The 18487-nt window shown below is 55.4% G+C and overlaps 1 protein-coding gene across 1 annotated transcript; it reads right to left on the minus strand.

The window, feature by feature from the left end:
• Window positions 1-810: 810 nt before the first annotated feature.
• PARP10 (poly(ADP-ribose) polymerase family member 10) lies at window positions 811-17895 on the minus strand. The gene is made up of 10 exons (XM_081875037.1): window positions 17725-17895; window positions 14865-15110; window positions 14497-14742; window positions 11479-12332; window positions 9384-9596; window positions 8178-8298; window positions 5632-6588; window positions 5348-5487; window positions 3996-4170; window positions 811-1430 (listed from the first exon to the last, which is right to left on the minus strand). The coding sequence occupies exons 1-10, from the start codon at window positions 17876-17878 to the stop codon at window positions 1129-1131; spliced, it is 3408 nt and encodes a 1135-aa protein (XP_081731163.1). The 5' UTR covers window positions 17879-17895; the 3' UTR covers window positions 811-1128.
• Window positions 17896-18487: the final 592 nt, after the last annotated feature.

Consider the following 18487-nt stretch of genomic DNA (forward strand, 5'->3'; position numbering starts at 1 on the left):
CAGCAATGTTGCTGTACGCACTATATTCTGGGATATGGTGGGAAAGTTTTAAAAGTCCTTGTCACCCCATTCTTGGGGTTCAAATTTCCTCTTTGAACTTGTTGCACAATAAACTTTGGTCTACAGCTCTTTGCTCCAGTTGGTGGCTGGACTCCTTCCTTTATTCCGCAGGGACCTGCGGGCTCTGCTGAGCTGAGCAGACTCGCACCTAGATTTTTCTGTAACAGGAGGGACGGACTCGAACCCATGGCTTCAAATTACAAGAAAGGAGATCCTGTCTGAACGTCTGAAAGGACTTTTCTGAGGACAAGAACTGTCAGCAGTGGAGGCCTCTCACAGGAGGCGGTGGACTCTGTTTCTAAACAGAGATGGGCTGGCCATCCGTCAGGGATAATCGAGCTGCAATTCCTGCATTGCAGAGGGTTGGACTAGATGGCCCTTGGGGTCCCTTCGAGCTCCACAGTTCTCCAATTCCTCTCCCCTCCAGGCTGCAGGAGGGAGGGAAGCCAGATTCAAAGGCTGGAGCAAGAATCAAAGAGAGGACATGCGCCAACGTGGCGAAGTTGCCTGCAGGGCGCTGGGCTTCTTGGGGGACAGGCAGCCTGGGGCAAAGGCACAGAGGCAGCCCATCTCCCCCGCCCCCCAGCCCCCCCCAACCGGCCCTTGGATCCTGCCCAGAACCTGCAGAGCCTGAGACTCTCCCAGCCAGGCTGGTCTCTGCTGCTCTTGCCAAGCCAAGGAGCAAAGGAAGGGGGTGGAGGGGGCACACCCCCCCAAAAAAAACCACCCCCCAAGCAAGACAGGCCCTGCTTCAACTTTTCCTTGTGTGCCTTTTAATGCATGGCTTCTCCATCCTTCAAACCACCCCCAACGTGATGCCCCAAGTAGGTGGCAGCAGTATCAGCAGCCCCCCCCCCCACCACAAAAAGAGGTAATATGTTGAAAGCAGGGTCCGTAGCAGATCCAGTCTGAACCAAGGCTGGTGCCCAGTGGAGTCTTGCTGTCTCTGCCCCCTCAGGAAAGCCCAAATCAGACAGTCTGGCCACGGGCATCCTTACCCACCCCCTTGCTCAGTTTTGCCTGGCAGCCCTGGGGGAGAGGGGAACAGCGGGCCCCCCCTTGCCCCCCTCAGGGCTGCTTGGACCAGCGGCAGGTGATGAGGTGCTGAGGATACGCCTGAGTGTCGTTGAAGATGACAAAGACGCCTGGGTTGCGGAGGTTGTCCACGGTGCTGTCATAGCGCCGCGGCACGGCGTCCCCTTCCCGCAGGGGCGGCGCCCGCATGCTCGGGTTGCCCAGCGCATAGTCCCCGGTCAGCGTCCGTGTCACAAAGATGTACTTGTTGCCGTCGCTGCTGGAGGGGGAGTACATCTCCTGCACGGAGACGACGGCCTTGACGGCAAAGTAGACCCCGTGGCCGTAGCGTGTGGCTGGAGGGACAAAGAGGAAGGGAGAGGGGGCTGGGGTCAGGAAAGGGGACACAGGCAGTGTAGGACCCCTTGGCTCTTCCTGAGGACTCCCCCAGACCCAAAGCACCTCCTGCAAGCCTGCCTAACGCCTGCAAGGCTTGGGGAGTTCCAGAGCAGCAGGCAAAGGGCCCGCAATTCCCCATGTGTCCACCTGGGGGCTCTGCTCAGAACAGTTCTCCAAGGAGGGACAAGCCTTGCTGTTTCCAAAGCCTGGCTGGTGAAGAAACCTCACCTGCTGGGTCAGTCCAAAAGTCACCAGGATAGTAGTGTTCTCACAGGGGCCCATCAGCTGTCCTTATAGGAAACCTTCCAGCAGGATACGTGCCCAAGAGGAACTCCTGCGGTTCCCAGCATATCCATCCTGGCCCGCAGCCATTGCAAGCCCCTCCTCCGGGAATCTGTCAAACCCTCTTGCAATACCAAGCTTTAAAAGCTAAACCTTCCCTCTCTTTATTATTCTCCGCATTTTTTGCTCTATAAGACGCACCTAGTTTTTAGAGGAAGAAAACAAGAAAACATAGCAAGAGCCGCAGACACGCTCACTCAACGCGGCTCTTTAAAGATAGAGTGGCTTTTGCTGGCTTTTCCGGGAGGTGGGAGAAGGGACTGACGGGCTGCCCTCTGTCCCTTCTCCCACCTCCCTGAAAAGTCAGAGCAAGCTGCACAGCTCTCACTCTTGCTGTGCTGGCTTGAGCGATAGCTGCACAGTCTGCATTCGCTCCATAAGACGCACACACATTTCCCCTTATTTTTTAGGATGGAAAAGTGCGTCTTACGGAGCGAAAAATATGGTACTTAGTTTCATGTTTTTTCTACCAAGGATCTCAAGGGGGCTTGAATGGTTCTTCTCCTGCCTATCTCGTCCTCACAACAACCCTGTGAGGTCGGTTAGGCTAAGACAGGGGTCGGCAAACTACAGACTGCGGGCCACATCCGGCCCAACTGGCCTCAGGATCTGGCCCGTGGGTGTTCTGTGGATCGGCAATTCTGTTTGTTTGTTTTTCAGCGTCATTTTTTCCCTGGCACTCTCCCCCCCCCCCCGCCTCTCACACACCGCAGTGCCTCCTCCTGACTTCTCCCCGCCCTGTGTAGAGGAGGAAGGGGGCTGAGCTGAGCTGGCTGAGTGCCATTTTGGGCAGCGCCTCTCCGGAGCCAGACAGCCCTTTCAAGACGCTCATCCCTCCGCTGCTGCCAGGAGCAGGCACAGGAGCCGTGGTTAGCACAGAGCAGCGCCTCTCCCAACTGTGGCTCCTGTGTCTGCCCTTGCGAGCGGCAGAGGCTGGCGGTGGGGAGACAAGTGGCCCGAAAGCAGCCTTCGTACGGGCAGGCACAGGAGCCGCGGTTGGGACAGCAGAGCGCCGATGGCAGCAGCATAGGGAGGCAGGGGGAGGGGAGGGGCTGGGGGAGAGAGAGAAGCTTCCTCCACCCCACACACGGTCGTCCACCACAAGGTTGTCAGGATATAGTTCCGTTCCACCTTAAAAGGAACAGGCAGGACTATTGTGAGTCACATGCCTGTTCACATTTCCAGCACAGCGCTTGCTGGGAACTTCCGTTTGTATATAGCTTTTGCATTGTTGCTGTTTTGCTGGAGACGAAGGGAAGAAGACATGTTTTCCTCTGTTCCTGAACTATGCTGAATAAAACATTGTACAGTGGTACCTCGGGTTACATACGCTTCAGGTTACAGACTCCTCTAACCCAGAAATAGTGCTTCAGGTTAAGAACTTTGCTTCAGGATGAGAATAGAAATCGCACAGCGACAGCGCGGCAGGAGCAGGAGGCCCCATTAGCTAAAGTGGTGCTTCAGGTTATGAACAGTTTCAGGTTAAGAACAGACCTCCAGAACGAATTAAGTACTTAACCCGAGGTACCACTGTACATTATGCTTACACATTTCTCTGTCCAGCTCTTCTGCTGTCTGATGATTTACACACTCTGCTGACAGAGCATGCACGGGTTTCTAAACATATCTGAGGCTTGTGTCGCTAACTGATGTTGTTCCAAGGGAGACCAGCTGCCAGCCAGTGGCTGGAGCCAGCTGGGGGCCTGCCTGATGCTTCCGTCTTCCTGGCAGTATCCCAACAAAGGTCTGGGGAATGGTGAACTGGCCCCCTCCCAAAAAAGTTTGCTGACCCCTGGGCTAAGAGATGGTGACTGGCCCAAAGTCACCCAGGGAGCTTCACGGCTGAGTGGGGATTCGAACTCTGCTCTCCCAGGTCCGAGTCCGACACTCTAGACAAGGTGTCTATTTCCAGGCAGGAGCAAGTGCCCAGGGAGGTCCGAAGGAGAGCAGAGAATCGTAGAATTGTAGAGTTGGACGGGACCAACTAGGACCAACTAGTCCAACCCCTGCAATTCAGGAATCTTTTGCCCCCTGCCCACAACTCTCAGATTTTTTTGCCCAATGTTGGGGCCCAAACCCTCAGATCTGGAAGCTGCTAGATACGGGCTGGGGCCCTTGTGGGAGCCCTCCTGGGTGCTCCAGGCACCCCGAATACAGCCCCTTCCCACCCCATGGCTCACCGTTCTTTCCGCAGAAGCTGCGGTTGAAGCCGTGCAGGCAGATCTCGCGGCTGGACTCCTCCGTGGTGCCGTGGAAGAGGAGGCGCTCCACATCCCGGCGCCCGCAAACGTTCAGCAGGGCCACCTTCTTCAGCTGGTACTGCTGGTAGAGAAGAGGGTGCAGCAGCTTCTCCACCTGCCGGGCACGGAGGGAAAAGGAGGGACTGTGAAGGCAGAGGCAGCGGTGGTGCAGTGGTTAGAGTGCCGGACGAGGACCTGGGCCAGACCTCAGCCACGAAGCGCACTCTTTGTGCCAGGCTTTGGAGAAATGCAGCCATTCTCGAAGCGCAGGTGCTCCCAATTAAGCTTCCCTCCTACTCCTACCCCCCAAATTATCTCCATCACTTCCCCCTTCTTGCAACCTGATCTCACAACCACTGAGCCTTCTGCGTAGCAACCTTATCAGCACTCCTGGGAGAGGGAGGCTGGACACTTTCTAGCGAAGGGGAATCGGTTCTCTCTTCCTCTTCTGCTTCTCCTGGCTGTTCACCACTCAGTTCTGCCCAGCTGTTGTTTTCCAAACTATGCCCCTCTGCAAACCAGTTCTCTAAATCTATGCTGCTCCACTGTTCCTGGGCAGCTTCAGGATCCTGGTCAGGAGCAGGAAGAGGGGAAGCTTCCCACCATTCCTCATCAGAGCTGTAATCCTCAGTCGGGTCTCTGACAATTTGTGATCCTGCACCAACTCACTGCTGCCCAGTCTGCTTGCTAGTCAAGGCATCATGAACATCCAGAAAAGACTGAAAGGTGGGTCCAACAACTGTGTCAGCCCCCACCACTGTATCCTATTCTGGGTACCGAATTTTAAGGAGGACGTTGCCAGGCTAGAATGTGTGCGGTGGAGGGCAACCAAGATGATCAAGGATCTGGAAGCTAGGCCAGATGAGGAATGGTTGAAGGAGCTGGGAATGTTTAGCCTGGAAAAGAGGAGACTTTGAGGAGATGGGAGAGCCATCTTCAAATGTCTCAGGGGCTGTCACAGGGAAGAGGGAACATGATTATCTTCGCCTGCTCTGGATGGTAGGACTCGAACCCATGGCTTTAATTGACAAGAGATTCCCACTAAACATACAGAAAAACTTTCTCACAGTAAGAGCTGTTCAGCAGAGGAACAGACTCCCAAAAGAAATGCTAGACTCTCCTTCCTTGGAGGTTTCAAAGCAGAAGTTGGACGGCCATTTGACGGGTCAAGCTTCTTGCCAGTCTAATTCCAGCAGGGGCACATGACTGCCCACGGGCGCCACGCTGGCTCCCCTTGCTCCGCAGCATCATGCCCCCGGCTGTCCCAGACCAGTGCCGCCCCCCCCCAATACCTTGACGATGCGGATCTTGTTGTGCATCTCCTCCAGGGTGTCGTAGAAATGGCGCACCGTCTCCCGGAACTCCTCTGTTCCCTCTACAAGCTGCACCAGCCTCGCCTCCCCGTCGTCCAGCCCCACAGGGGCAGAAGGACCTGCAGAGGGGGGCACTGCCCGTCAGGAGGAGAGTGTGGGCTCGGAGGGGCCCTCCCCCCACACCACAGCCGCTCTTGGACCAAGAGGCGGCCCATTCAGCCCTGGAGGGGAAGACCACACCTGAATTGGGTGGCAGAGCCTACCTGGGAGGCGGCCAATGGGCACAGTGCGGGCACTGCCAAGGTCGTACTCTTCCATGCGCTCGAAGTCAATGGCGAAGGGGCGCCCGTCAAAGAAGATGTCCAGGCGCTTGAGCCCCCGACCCCATGCCTGCTCCAGAAGGGCGCTGGCCTGCGCCGAGTATGGGGCGGAAGACCCCTGGGGGTCCCAGTGCACCCAGCAGGCGTCGCCAGGGTCCCCCACGGCCTCCGTGCGCAGCAGCCGGGTGAGCAGCAGCGCCAGGTCCCGCGTGGCGGCCACAGGGTAGTCGGCGAAGCCTCGCACCACGGCCACCTCCCCGTCCAGCGAGATGCGCACAGCATGCTTGCGCTCCAGGTGGGCCAGGTAGGCGAGGCAGGGCGGCGCCAGGGAGCGCAGGGCGGCGTGGGACACCGTCTCCTCCCGCAGCTGGGCCCGCAGGGCGGCCTGCAGCTCCCGCACCAGGGGGGCTGGGTCCTTCTCTGCCCCCAGGAAGACGGCCACCTGGGCTGAGTCGGCCGCCTGCCTGGCCTCCTCCAGGGAGATGCTGAGAGCCGAGAGGAGGGTGGTGTCGGCGCTGGGCGCCTGCTCCTGCGCCCAGCTGGTGAGGGAGAGCTCCATGGCGCGGCGCAGCTCCTCCTCCTCGCTCAGAGCACTGTCCATCGACTGCTGGATGGCCAGCAGCAGCAGCGCCTCCTCTTCCTCCTCGGCCGCGCTGCTCCGCAGGGCCAGGGGTCCTTCCTCCAGCGCCCCCTCCTCCTCCTCAGTGGCATCAGTGCCCTCCGCCCTGGCAGCTGCAGGGGCCGTCTCTGCCCCCTGCGAGGGCTGCTCGGGGGCCGTGTACAGGTCCTCCTGCTCTTCCTCCTCCACCTTGACGTTCTCCAAGGACCAGGAACCCCGTCCGGCGGCTGGGGAAGCCCCCCTGGGAGGCTGGAGGGCAACCAGCAGGCCCTTGATCTCTTCTGCGGAGGGAGAGGAGGCCGTCAGGGGGCAGAACAGGGGCGGGGAGGGGGCTCACTCCCCTCCTAGCCCCACAAGCTGACCCACGCTTCCCCCCCCCCCAGCTAGAGGGGCTCCCCAAACCGGTCTCTCTGAACAGGGGCCTTCAAGGGAGGAGGCACGGAGGAGACCCCCCCCCATCTTAGAATCGTAATTATAATAATAAATTTTTATTTATACCCCGCCCTTCCCGGTTTGAAAACCAGGCTCAGGGCGGCTAACCACAAATTTAAAACACTTCAAAACACTTAATTATAAAAGCAGCATAATACACAGTATAAAAACATGAATAACAATAAAATTCAAAAATCAATTAGATAATCCCCAGGGCTAGCTGGCTGAATTGGTCCTCCTTGGGCCAGCGAGGAGATCAGGGGAGAATTAGCTGTGGGGTCTCAGAGCGGGTGATCTTCATAAAAGGGGACGGGGAGGGAAGGAAGGGGAATAAAAGATCAGGCTGAATTCAAATTAAAGGCCAGGCGGAATAGCTCTGTCTTACAGGCCCTGCGGAAGGAGGTTAAATCCTGCAGGGCCCTGGTCTCCTGGGACAGAGCTTTCCACCAGGTCGGAGCCACCACTGAGAAGGCCCTGGCCCTGGGGGAGGATAATCGGACTTCCTTTGGGCCCGGGACCTCTAAACTATGGTTATTCATGGACCTTAAGGTCCTCTGCGGGGCAGACCAGGAGAGGCGGTCCCGTAAATATGAGTTGGAAGTAGAGTTGGAAGGGGTCTTCAGGGCCAGTCCAACCCCCTGCAAAGCAGGAATCCGAATAGTGATTTTATGATTTATTCCTCTGGGTCTCTGGCAGGGTGGATAAAAATCAATGATTTAAAATAAGAATAATAATCGGATTTTTAAAAATTTAAATCAGATTCTTTAAATTTAAATTCGATTTTTAAAACGAAATGCTTTCCGAAGAAAAATCTTTCTAAAGATAGTTTTCTATTTAAGTTACATTATAGTCCAAAGGCTATTCATCAGGAAATAAGGGTTTGTTTTAAGTTTTTCATGTGTGCTAGAACTCAGTCTAAGTTTTCTGTTAAAAAAATCATTTAACCACATCAGTTAACAAACATGAATACGTATGCTAGAACGTTATTGCTTTAGTTAAATAAATTATTTAAATTGTTATGAAGGAAATGATACTTTTTCTCCTTCCAATAAAGTACAGCAGAAAAGTTGTCCAAATATAAACAGTTAACTTATTAAATCTCACAATAATTTCATAATTATCTGTCTTTGTATTTCTAATAGTATAACCAAATCAGTAAATTTTATTTTACTGCAAAAACTACTCTGAAAATTTATTGTTCCAAAAATGAAACCTTCATCTGGTTGTAAATATTAAGAATATACCAGCAAGAATGAGTCTTTCTGTAAAAACGTGATTTAAATCAAGTCTCGGGGGGGGGGGGGAATCTCCAGAGCCCCTCCCAGGGGCAAGAAAGGGCAGGAAGCTCAACCCCCCCCCATCGTGCCAGCCCCACAGCGCCTCTCTCCTCTCTGTCCCTGGAAGAGCAGGCAGGCAGGAAAAGGGTGCAGGATCTTACCCAGGTTGGCATCACTCGGCTCACCAGCTGCGCCCACTGGGGCTCCCAGCTGCTCCTGCCCACGGGGGGCTTCTCGCGGGCAGCTCACCGCCAGCGGCTCCTGAGACGTCTCCAGTTCGTGCTGGGGAGAAATTGGGGGAAGGAAAGTCAGAGGCATTTGCAGAGCCAAGCAGGGGGCGGTCTGGTTTCAGAGTGCGGAGGGGGCACATGTTGAGATTCCGGCATTGCAGGGGGCTGGATTTTATTTATATATTTATTTATTTATACCCTACCCATCAGGCTGGCTTTCCCCAGCCACTTTGGGTGGCTTCCAACAAAGTATTAAAATACAGTAATGCATCAAACATTAAAAGCTTCCCTAAAGAGGGCTGCCTTCAGATGTTTTCTAAAAGTCTGGTAGTTGTTGTTCTCTTTGATATCTGGTGGGAGGGCAGGCGCCACCACCGAGAAGGCCCTCTGCTTCTCACAGGGAGGGAACCGCCAGAAGGCCCTTGGAGCTGGACCTCAGTGTCTGGGCAGAACGATGGGGATGGAGACGCTCCTTCAGATATACTGGACCGCGGCCATTTAGGGCTTTAAAGGTCAGCACCAACACTTTGCACTGTGCTCGGAAATGTACTGGACTACATGATGTGCAGGGCCCCTTCCAACCGTACAATTCTATGATTCTATGCACCGTACCAGAAAACATAGCATATTATAATAAAAATAATAATTTTATTATTTATACCCCAGCCATGAAAGTGAAGTAAACCATGAAAGTATAAAGGAAAAAGGGAGAGGTGCTGGAAACCCACATTCAGCTGGACTATGGTTTCACCCCCCAGGGAAAATTGTTGTTGTTGTTTGTTAAATTTATACACACCCAAAATTCACAAGGCAGTTTAAGACACAAGAACATAAAGTGCAGAATGTAATAATACCCCCCCCCAAAAAAACCCTGCCCCCCAAAGTGCACTTAGAAGGCCACAGACTGTTTTTAACAACCAAAGGCCTGGGAAAAGAGAGAGAGTTTTGTCTGGCACCTAGTGGAGGCAGCAGGTGAGCCTCCCCAGGGAGGCCCATCACAGGGGAGCCACTGCAGAAAAGGCCCCGCCACTAAGCCGCTTGGCCTTCACATTCACGGGGGGTGTCTCCTTCCCGCTTTCCTCCTGAGCTCCCCTTTCCCAGGGCATCCTGCCCCCCCAAAAGTGCACCTGAGCCCACCTGCGTCTCTGGGGGGCTCCAGCGGACCCTCTCCAGGCCGATGGTGCAACGAAAGCGCCTCTCCAGTTCCTGCAGCATCTCCTGGCCCCGTTTCTCCAGCAGGAAGCGGCTGATGCCCGGCAGCTCCAGCGTCACCGTCTGGGTGTGGATGGCGCTGAGCAGACTCTGCAGGAGCTCAGCTGCCGCCTGGCAGGCTCTGGCCTCCCCACTCAGCTGCACAGCAGGAGGAGAGCAGAGGCAACTGAGACGTTTGCATTCCACGAAGTCCAGCTCAAAGCAGATTGCTAGAATCACAACAGCGTCACAGAACAAGAAGCGTGGCAATCGCTAGGCAGTTCAGTCACATCTTGCACAGGGGCCACGTTCCGGGAGGGGCGCACATATGAAAAAACACATACAGTGGAACCTTGGTTCTCGAACTTAATCCATTCTGGAAGGCCGTTCGACTCCCAAAACCATTCGAAAATCAAGGCGCAGCTTCCGATTGGCTGCAGGAGTTCCTGCACTGAAGTGGAAGCTGCATCAGACGTTTGGCTTCCAAAAAACGTTCGAAAACCGGAACACTTACTTCCGAGTTGTTGGCATTCGAGAACCAAGGTATGACTGTACTCAAATTGCATCCTTGGGGGGAAAACAAAACCCATGCATGAGTTGCAAAAAAAGAGCTTTAAAACTCTCTGTCTTGCTGGCCGCTCAACACATTGGCTCTGTAAAACTAGGGATGCTTGCACGAGTTCTTGCGGGAGCTCAGAAGCCCTGCCAGATCTTGTGAGGGCAGCTCAGAACGGGTGTGCCCCAAACAGCCTGGCCCCCTCCCCAAGCAAGGCAGGGAGAGCTTAGAAGCTGTTTCAGCACCAGGTTTTTCTAGCGTGAAAAGAGCTTCTGAGCTCTCTGTCTTGCTCACATTTTACTTGCAGGAACTCAACCAGGTGCGTTTGAAATCACACAGGTTAGGATGCAATGGTACTGGAGTCTCAAAAGCGAGCAAAAAAATACAGCGAGAGCATTAATACAATTCAGGAGGCACAGTAATTCAGAATAATTGGAAAGGGCTTCTGAGTGCCAGACGACATCTTCTCTCTGGGAAGCAGAAGACACACCTTTCCTGCCAGGGGCTCCCCTGAGAAGGCGTTCAGGGTTCTCCCCCTCCCCATTTTATCCCCATGGCAGCTCTGTGGGGCTAGGACAGGCACCCACCTCTCTGTCTAGGCACCAAGGGGGAGGGGAACGTGGCCTCCTGCAGCCAAGCTTCGGGGGCTCAGAAGCACCCCTCAGAGGCAGCCGGCCAGGCACACACCTGTCTCACCCAGACGGCACCCTTCCCCCAGGCCACAGAGCCCTCCAGCCCCAATGATCTGGGGCAGAGTGGGCTGCAGAGAGGCAGATGGAGGAGGAGGGGACCAACCCTGACCTGGCTGGGGGGCCCAGAGAAGGTAGGGGCGCTGGGAGGGAGGTGCCGGGGCCCCACAATAGACACCCTGGGGCAGTGGGAGGGGGTGGGAATTGAAAAAAGAGGAGGGTTGAATGCGCTTCAGGTTGAGCACGTTCGACTTGCACTCCGCGACAACCCGGAAGTAACGGAACGCATTACTTCTTGGTTTCACCGCTCGCGCATGCACAGATGCTCAAAATGATGTCACGTGCATGTGCGGTAGCGGCGAAACGCGGAGTGTGCAGACGCGCCGTCGCGTCTTGTGTTCCGTTTGGGATGCAAACGGGGCTCCGGAACAGATCCCGTTCGTATCCCGAGGGACCACTGTATTCTGTCTTTCTACCTTACAATACTCAAGGCCATTTACAAGCTGAAGAAACAAAAAATGTACATCTTATAACAATCTATTGCAATACGTACAAGTGATAGTAAAACTTTAAAATAGGCAACTTACATCAAAAAAAGTAACATTCAACAATATTTACAATAGTATTAAATAATATTAACATATAGAAGTTAAACAGAAATCCACTATATCACTATAATCACTATTGAACTATAATCAATAAAACAACGGCAAGCCACAGTACATAACATAATACAATACAAACGGAGAAGCAGGACGCCCGCGGGCCCAGTCAGCAGAGGCAGCCCCTCTCTTACCCGCAAGCCTGTGACGTCGTCTCCTTCCAGGGGCAGGAGGGTGACGCTGCCCATGCCCGCCAGCACCTCCTGGTAGTACCTCTGCAGGTAGCGCAGGGCGCCCGGCTCCATGGCCACCAAGGCCTCGTCCGGCATGCTCTCCTGCAGGCAGGCCGCCAGCCGCGCCCGGTTCTCGGCCTCCATCCCAGCCAGGGTCAGGCCCTCCAGCCGCTCCCCGCCCTCCTCCAGGCGCACCAGGCAGCAGGGGAGCGTCTCCTGCAGCTGGGCCCAGCGGGGCGAGGCCAGGGCCGGCAGGTGCCTCTCCGACAAGGGCAGGGCAAAGTGGCCCAGGGAGGCGCCCAGCAGCTGGGTGGCCAGCCGGGCCGTCTCGGGCCTCAGGGCCGCCACCAGCACCTCCTCCGCAGCGGGGAGGAAGCAGGCGCCCAGCCCCCGCTCGGCCAGCCGCTCCGCCAGGCGACGCTGCACATCCTCCTGCCGAAGGAAGTCCAGGACCCAGGCGGAGAAGGGCAGGCGCTCGGGGGTCACGTTCTGCAGGACCCCCTGGATGTGCTCCAGCAGCCACTTTTGGCGCAGCGGGTTGCCCCCCGAGACGCGCAGGCCGGCTTCGTCCAGGGCGATCACGCACTCCGGGGCAGGGGCATTCAGCTCCCTGAGGACCAGGTCCACCTGCAGCAGCTGCCGGGGGAAGGCTTCCGGGAGGGGCAGGAGGGCAAAGGGGGTCTCTGTGTCCCCCGCAGGGGCTCCGTCCACCTCAGCCCCTTCTTGCTCTGGGGGCTCCAGGAAGTCGTAGTGGGGGGAGACAGCCAAGCTGTGGTCCTGGAGGCGGTGGGTCTTCTGCAGCACATTCTCCACCACTGCAAGGGAAGAGGGAGAGGAGACAGGGTGAAGTGCCATCACCGCGACTGCGGGTCAACTCCAAATTCTGAGCCACAGAATCACAGAATGGTAGAGCTGGAAGGGGTCCGAGGGTCATCCAGCTCCACCCCCTGCAATGCAGGACTCTAAAGCACCGGGCAGATGGCCGCGGAGGTTGGAAAGAAAGGGATCTGGAGATGCAAAGAGGTTGAGGATATGTTTTGTCATATGCGGTGGACTTGTAAAAGGGTAAAAATGTTTTGGGAAATGATATATAATGAATTGGGTGGGGAAACAGTATCCTTTTTGTTGGGGATAAGTCAGAGGGAAATTCCCAGTTATCAAAGAAGACTTTATGTATACTACTACCGCAGCCCATAGTCTGTTAGCCCAAAAATGGAAAACAAGCAAGGTCTCAACCAAAGAAGAAGAAGAAGAAGAAGAAGAAGAAGAGTTTGGATTTGATATCCCGCCTTTCACTCTCCTTCAGGAGTCTCAAAGCGGCTCACATTCTCCTTTCCCTTCCTCCCCCACAACAAACACTCTGTGGGGTGAGTGGGGCTGAGAGACTTCAGAGAAGTGTGACTGGCCCAAGGTCCCCCAGCAGCTGCATGTGGAGGAGCGGAGACGCAAACCCGGTTCCCCAGATTACGAGACTACCGCTCTCAACCACTACACCACACTGGCTCTCGAAGAACGGCAACTTAAGTTGACAGAATAGGCTAGTAGCATTAAGATAAATTCAACAGTGTAAATAAGTTTTGATGGATGGAACAATGGATTACTGAATGGTTTAGTTCATGTGAAATATGCCGGGATGTGTGGTATGTAAAATGAACCATGGAAAGAGAAGGGAAGTCACTGATTTATGATTGTTCAAATGAATATTTTGAAATGTAAATCAGAAAATTTAATAAAAATTATATATATCTGATAAAAGAAGAAAAAAGAAAGGGATCTGGTCATTGCAAACACCGGACCAAACGGTAGCAATGTTGACGAACCCCGCTGCCATGCGTGAAGCCTGGGGGCCAGCTGCCCCCATTGCTCTCCCTCAGAAGAGTCTGTCCAGAGAGGCACCCAAAGGTCACCCTGGACTCACTTTCTGGAGTTCAGCAAATGGACACATACGATGGGGGTGTGGCTCAGCTCTCTGCTGCCTTATGCCAGCCTAAGAACATCCGCAACAGGATCAGGCCAAAGGGGCCCACCTGGGGCAGCACCCAGTTCTCCAACCAAGCGGACCAGAGAGCAGAAGCAGCAGCTTTCCCCAGAAAGTGCCGTTCAGAGGCCCAGGCAGTCGCTGACCATGGAGATCACACAGCCAGCGGACCAGTCCCCATCTCTTGTGGTCAAGGTCAGCCATCTCCTGCAGGACGCCAGCGCAGGAGGGACACCAGAAGGACTAGGCCGACTTGACTTGGACTACTGCAGTGCGCTCTTCGTGGGGCTTCCTTGGAAGGTGACCCGGAAACTGCAATTAATCCAGAATGTGGCAGCTAGACTGGGGACTGGGAGCGGCCGCCGAGACCACATAACATTGGTCTTGAAAGACCTACATTGGCTCCCAGTACGTTTCCGAGCACAATTCAAAGTGTTGGTGCTGACCTTGAAAGCCCTAAACGGCCTCAAAGGCCCAGTGTACCTGAAGGAGTGTCTCCACCCTCATTGTTCTACGCGGACACTGAAGTCCAGCTCTGAGGGCCTTCTGGTAGTTCCCTCATTGCGTGAAGCAAAGCTACAGGGAACCAGGCAGAGGGCCTTCTCAGTGGTGGCGCCCGCCCTGTGGAACGCCCTCACATCAAAAGTCGAAGGCATAAACAACTACCTGACATTCAGAAGACATCTGAAGGCTGCCCTGTTTAGGGAAGCTTTTAATGTTTGATACATTACTGTATTTTAATATTTTGTTGGAAGCCACCCAGAGTGGCTGGGGAAGCCCAGCCAGATGGGCAGGGTACAAATAAACTATTATAACTATAATTATAATTATAATTATAATTATAATTATAATTATAATTATGATTGAGTCCCATCAGGTCTGGCTGCTTGAATTTTAAACACTGCCCCCGACGCCCACTCAGGTTGACAGAGGATGCCAGCAACACCCCCTTCCCGGAGGAAGTGAATCTGTGGAGAGTTCCAGGCTCCCCCCTTCCTTACCTGCCAGGTTCTGGAAGGAGACAACAGCCACCGTGGCCCCTGCAAGCAGCCTGATGGCCCGCACTGGCCCCCCACCGCTGCGCTTGCTCTCAAAGTACAGCTCCAGCAGGTCCTGGCTGAGGGGGCAGGGGCGGGGGCCCTCCCCCCACTGCACCAGCACGCCATCCGTCTGCTCCACCCAGTCCAGCGCCAGGCGGGCCCCGTCCAGCGGCCGACTCTGCACATGCTCCGCCAAGGCCAGGAACTCTGCCAGGACGAGAGGGAGAGGAGTCCAAGTGAAGAGGAAGAAGCCCAGAGGAAGGAAGAAGAGCCCCCCCCCCCCCGCGCCCACGAGGAAGACAGGAGGGAAGCAGGAGACACACACATACTTGCGTTGCTGAGCGGACTGGGCAGCTGGACCAGGGCCTGATCCCCTCTGGGGCTGCGGAAGACGGAGCAGACACCACTCTCGCAGTTCAACATCCTCTCCACGTAAAGCTCCACCAGGTCCCGGCTGGTCTGGGGGTTCAGGCCTTGCAGGACCACCTTCCCATAATCCCGAGGGGCGGCCGGGTGCACCGTCAGGTGGGCGTCCTGCAGCTGGTGGTCTGTTCTGGAGAGGACCCTCTGGGCGTCTGGATGGAGAGAGCAGGAGGCCAGAAGGTCACCTTGCAGAAGAGAAAGCGCCAACCCAGCAGCCCAGGAGCTCCATCCCTGGGAGGCCCAGAGGCAGGGCAAACCTGATGCCCCCAGGTGCGACGGGACCACCTTCATCCTAGGCTGCACGGCCAACGGTCAGGGTGGGTGGGAGTTGCATCGGCACCTGGAGGGCACCACAGGTTGCCCACTCACTCTGGGCTACGGCAACACCAGCGCAGCAAAGCACCCCTGGATTATCTGAACTCCCAGATCAGATGCGAAAGGCCAGCCATCCCTGCTTCCCATGGAGACATCTGCAGGGCCACTGTGGGAACAGCAGGCTGGACTAGATGGGCCCGATTCAGCTGCAGGGCTCTTCTGGTGTGTAAAGGAAGGGGAGCTGCCCTCCTGCTTCCCCCTTCCCTCCCCATGGCTGCTGTGAGGTCCTCCTCCAAGGGCCTTCTGGCTGTTCCCTCCCTGTGACAAGTGAGGTTACAGGGAACCAGGCAGAGGGCCTTCTCGGTGGTGGCGCCTGCCCTGTGGAATGCCCTCCTATCAGATGTCAAGGAATGATAATAATAATAATAATAATAATAATAATAATAATAATAATAATAATTTATTATTTATTATTTACACTCCACCCATCTGGCTGGGCTTCCCCAACTACTCTGGGCAGCTTACAACAAAATATTAAAATACCGTGATACATCAAACATTAAAAGCTTCCCTAAACAGGGCTGCCTTCAGATGTCTTCTAAAAGCCTGGTAGTTGTTTATCGCTTTGACATCTGATGGGAGGGCATTCCACAGGGCGGGCGCCACCACCGAGAAGGCCCTCTGCCTGGTTCCCTGTAACTTGGCTTCTTGCAGAGAGGGAACCGCCAGAAGGCGCTTGGTGCTGGACCTCAGTTTCCAGGCAGAACGATGGGGGTGGAGACACACCTTCAGATATATTGGAAATAAACAACTATCTGACTTTTAGAAGACATCTGAAGGCAGCCCTCTTTAGGGAAGCCTTTTAATGTTTTAATGTTTAGTGTTCTGTTAGGAGCCAGCCAGAGTGGCTGGGGAAACCCAGCCAGATGGGCGGGGAATAAATAATAAATTGATGATGATGATGAGAGTCGCCTTTCTCCAACAGTAAGGCTGACAACAAGACCTCCCCCTGCCTCTTTTGTGCAATACAAATTTTATTCCATGTTTTCAGACCAAAAGAATTTCTCTGGTGTGGCTGTGGGAGACAAGCACCGACTACAAAATGGGAGCAGCAGTCTCCAAGGAGAGGAACTGGAAAAGGATGGCAGGAGTCTCCGCCTCCGCACCCCCGGAGTTCCCTTTGTTAACAGAGAAATCTGAGGGCTCCCTTGGACAAAAAACAAGGACACCGGCCAGGAAGACCAGAGCAAAACAGCAGCCAGTAGGCTTGGTCTTTATTGAAGACTGTCGCGACAGGACTCCCACCTGCCACCAGGTGGAACAAGATGGGAGCCCCAAACTTTTATTAGCTGCTAATCCCCATGTTATACCCCCCCAATCTACATCACTCATACATCATGGTGACATCATGAAAGGGGAGGTCTGGTGGGAGTAATCTGAGCATCCTGGACCTTGCCCCATGGTTCCCCTTGCCCTCCACCAAACATCCATCAAGTGTGACAAAATAGATACAGTGGTGCCTCGCAAGACGAAATTAATCCGTTTGAGTCTCTTCGTCTTGCGGTTTTTTCGTCTTGCGAAGCACGGCTATTAGCGGCTTAGCGGCTATTAGCGGCTTAGCGGCTTTAAGAAAAAGGAAACAAACTCGCAAGAACTCGCAAGACGTTTCGTCTTGCGAAGCAAGCCCATAGGGAAATTCGTCTTGCGAAGCACCTCAAAAACCGGAAAACTCTTTCGTCTTGCGTGTTTTTCGTCTTGCGAGGCATTTATCTTGCGAGGTACCACTGTATTTACATTTCCCTGTTTCTCAGCCAAGTTCATCCCACCCTTTTGTCTTCATCTGGGTTTGTGATTTCTGGCATGGCTACCTGTCTGGCCCTCAGGTATCAGGAGGCCAGGGGTTATCCCTCAGGCAGAGGGGCTGCTGAGGAGCTGAGCTCACAGGTCTAGCTGAATTTCTGAAGTTTTCCCAGTGAGCCAGTACACAGGTACATTGATCAGTGAATTGTTACATTTGGTATCGTGCAGCAGAGGCTGTCTGAATAGATAGGAAGAAACTGTGATGAAGTGTTTTGTGGGGACAAGTCACAAAAGCGATTGTGCTGGTTTTGGTAGTGGGCTGCATGTGCATGATATCTGCTGGAGGGGCATCTCCCCGCCCCCCAACCTATACATAAATTCCTGCAACCCCTTTCCATTTCCGGGGAGCACTTGGGCAAGAGCAGGCAGCCCCGCCCCGCTCTGCCAGGCCACCCCACGGGGGCGCGGGGGGCGCACTCGGACCCCCCCCCTTGATGGGCCAGGGGACTCCTACTTTCACCTGTAAAGCTGCAACACAACCCAGCCCTTTTCTTTCCCGGAAGTGGAAAGTTGCTTTGGGTGCCCTTTGGTCTGCTCTCTTGCCCCCTGGACGGCGCCCCGGCCCGGCCCGGCCCGGCGCGGGCGACTCACCCTCCTCTCTCTCGAAGGTGAGGGTGGCGCGGGCGCCCCTCCGACGGCAGCTCTGCACGGCGCCCCCGCCCGAGCGCCGCCGGTTCTCGAAGTAGAGCACCAGCAGCTCGTCCGCCACGTCGCCGGGGACCCCGCGCACCTCCACCGCCGCCATCCCGGGAAGCGAAAGCGAAAGCGGGAGCAGGAAGGGGCGGGGACGCGCGCGCGCGCGCCCCGGAGCCCAGACGCCCCGCCGGACGCGGCGCCCGGGATCCCCGGGGCTGCTGCGCCGGACCAGAGCCGCCCGGCCCGGCGGCGGAGCTTCTCCGGCCGAGCTGCGCGCCGCCGGCAGCCCCGCAGCTGTCGGGGGGGGGGGCGGCGGACTACAACGCCCACAAGCCTCTGCGGCCGGGGGAGGGCAGGGCGAAGAAGAACCCCCCGCGGCCCTCCGGAGGGGCTGGAGCCCCGACATCTGGAAGGCCCTGCCCGGCTCAACGCCGTTTCTCTCTCCGGCGCCGACACTCAGGATCCCACTGCGCGCCGGCGCTCCCTCCCCTTGAAAGATGCTGGTGACCCACAGCTTGAGCGAGGAGGGGCTGCTGCCCTGCCCAGTGCGGGGACTGAAGGCAGCATGGGGACTAGCCGGGGGGGGGGCGTGCCGTCAAGAGGGGGTCCCCTGGATTTATTTCATTATTGTATTTTAGTGTTCCGTTGGAAGCAGCCCAGAGTGGCTGGGGAAACCCGGCCAGATGGGCGGGGTATAAATAATAAATTATTATTATAT

Source organism: Podarcis erhardii (assembly GCF_964252035.2).
Source record: "Podarcis erhardii genome assembly, chromosome: 8".
NCBI classification, from domain to species: domain Eukaryota; kingdom Metazoa; phylum Chordata; class Lepidosauria; order Squamata; family Lacertidae; genus Podarcis; species Podarcis erhardii.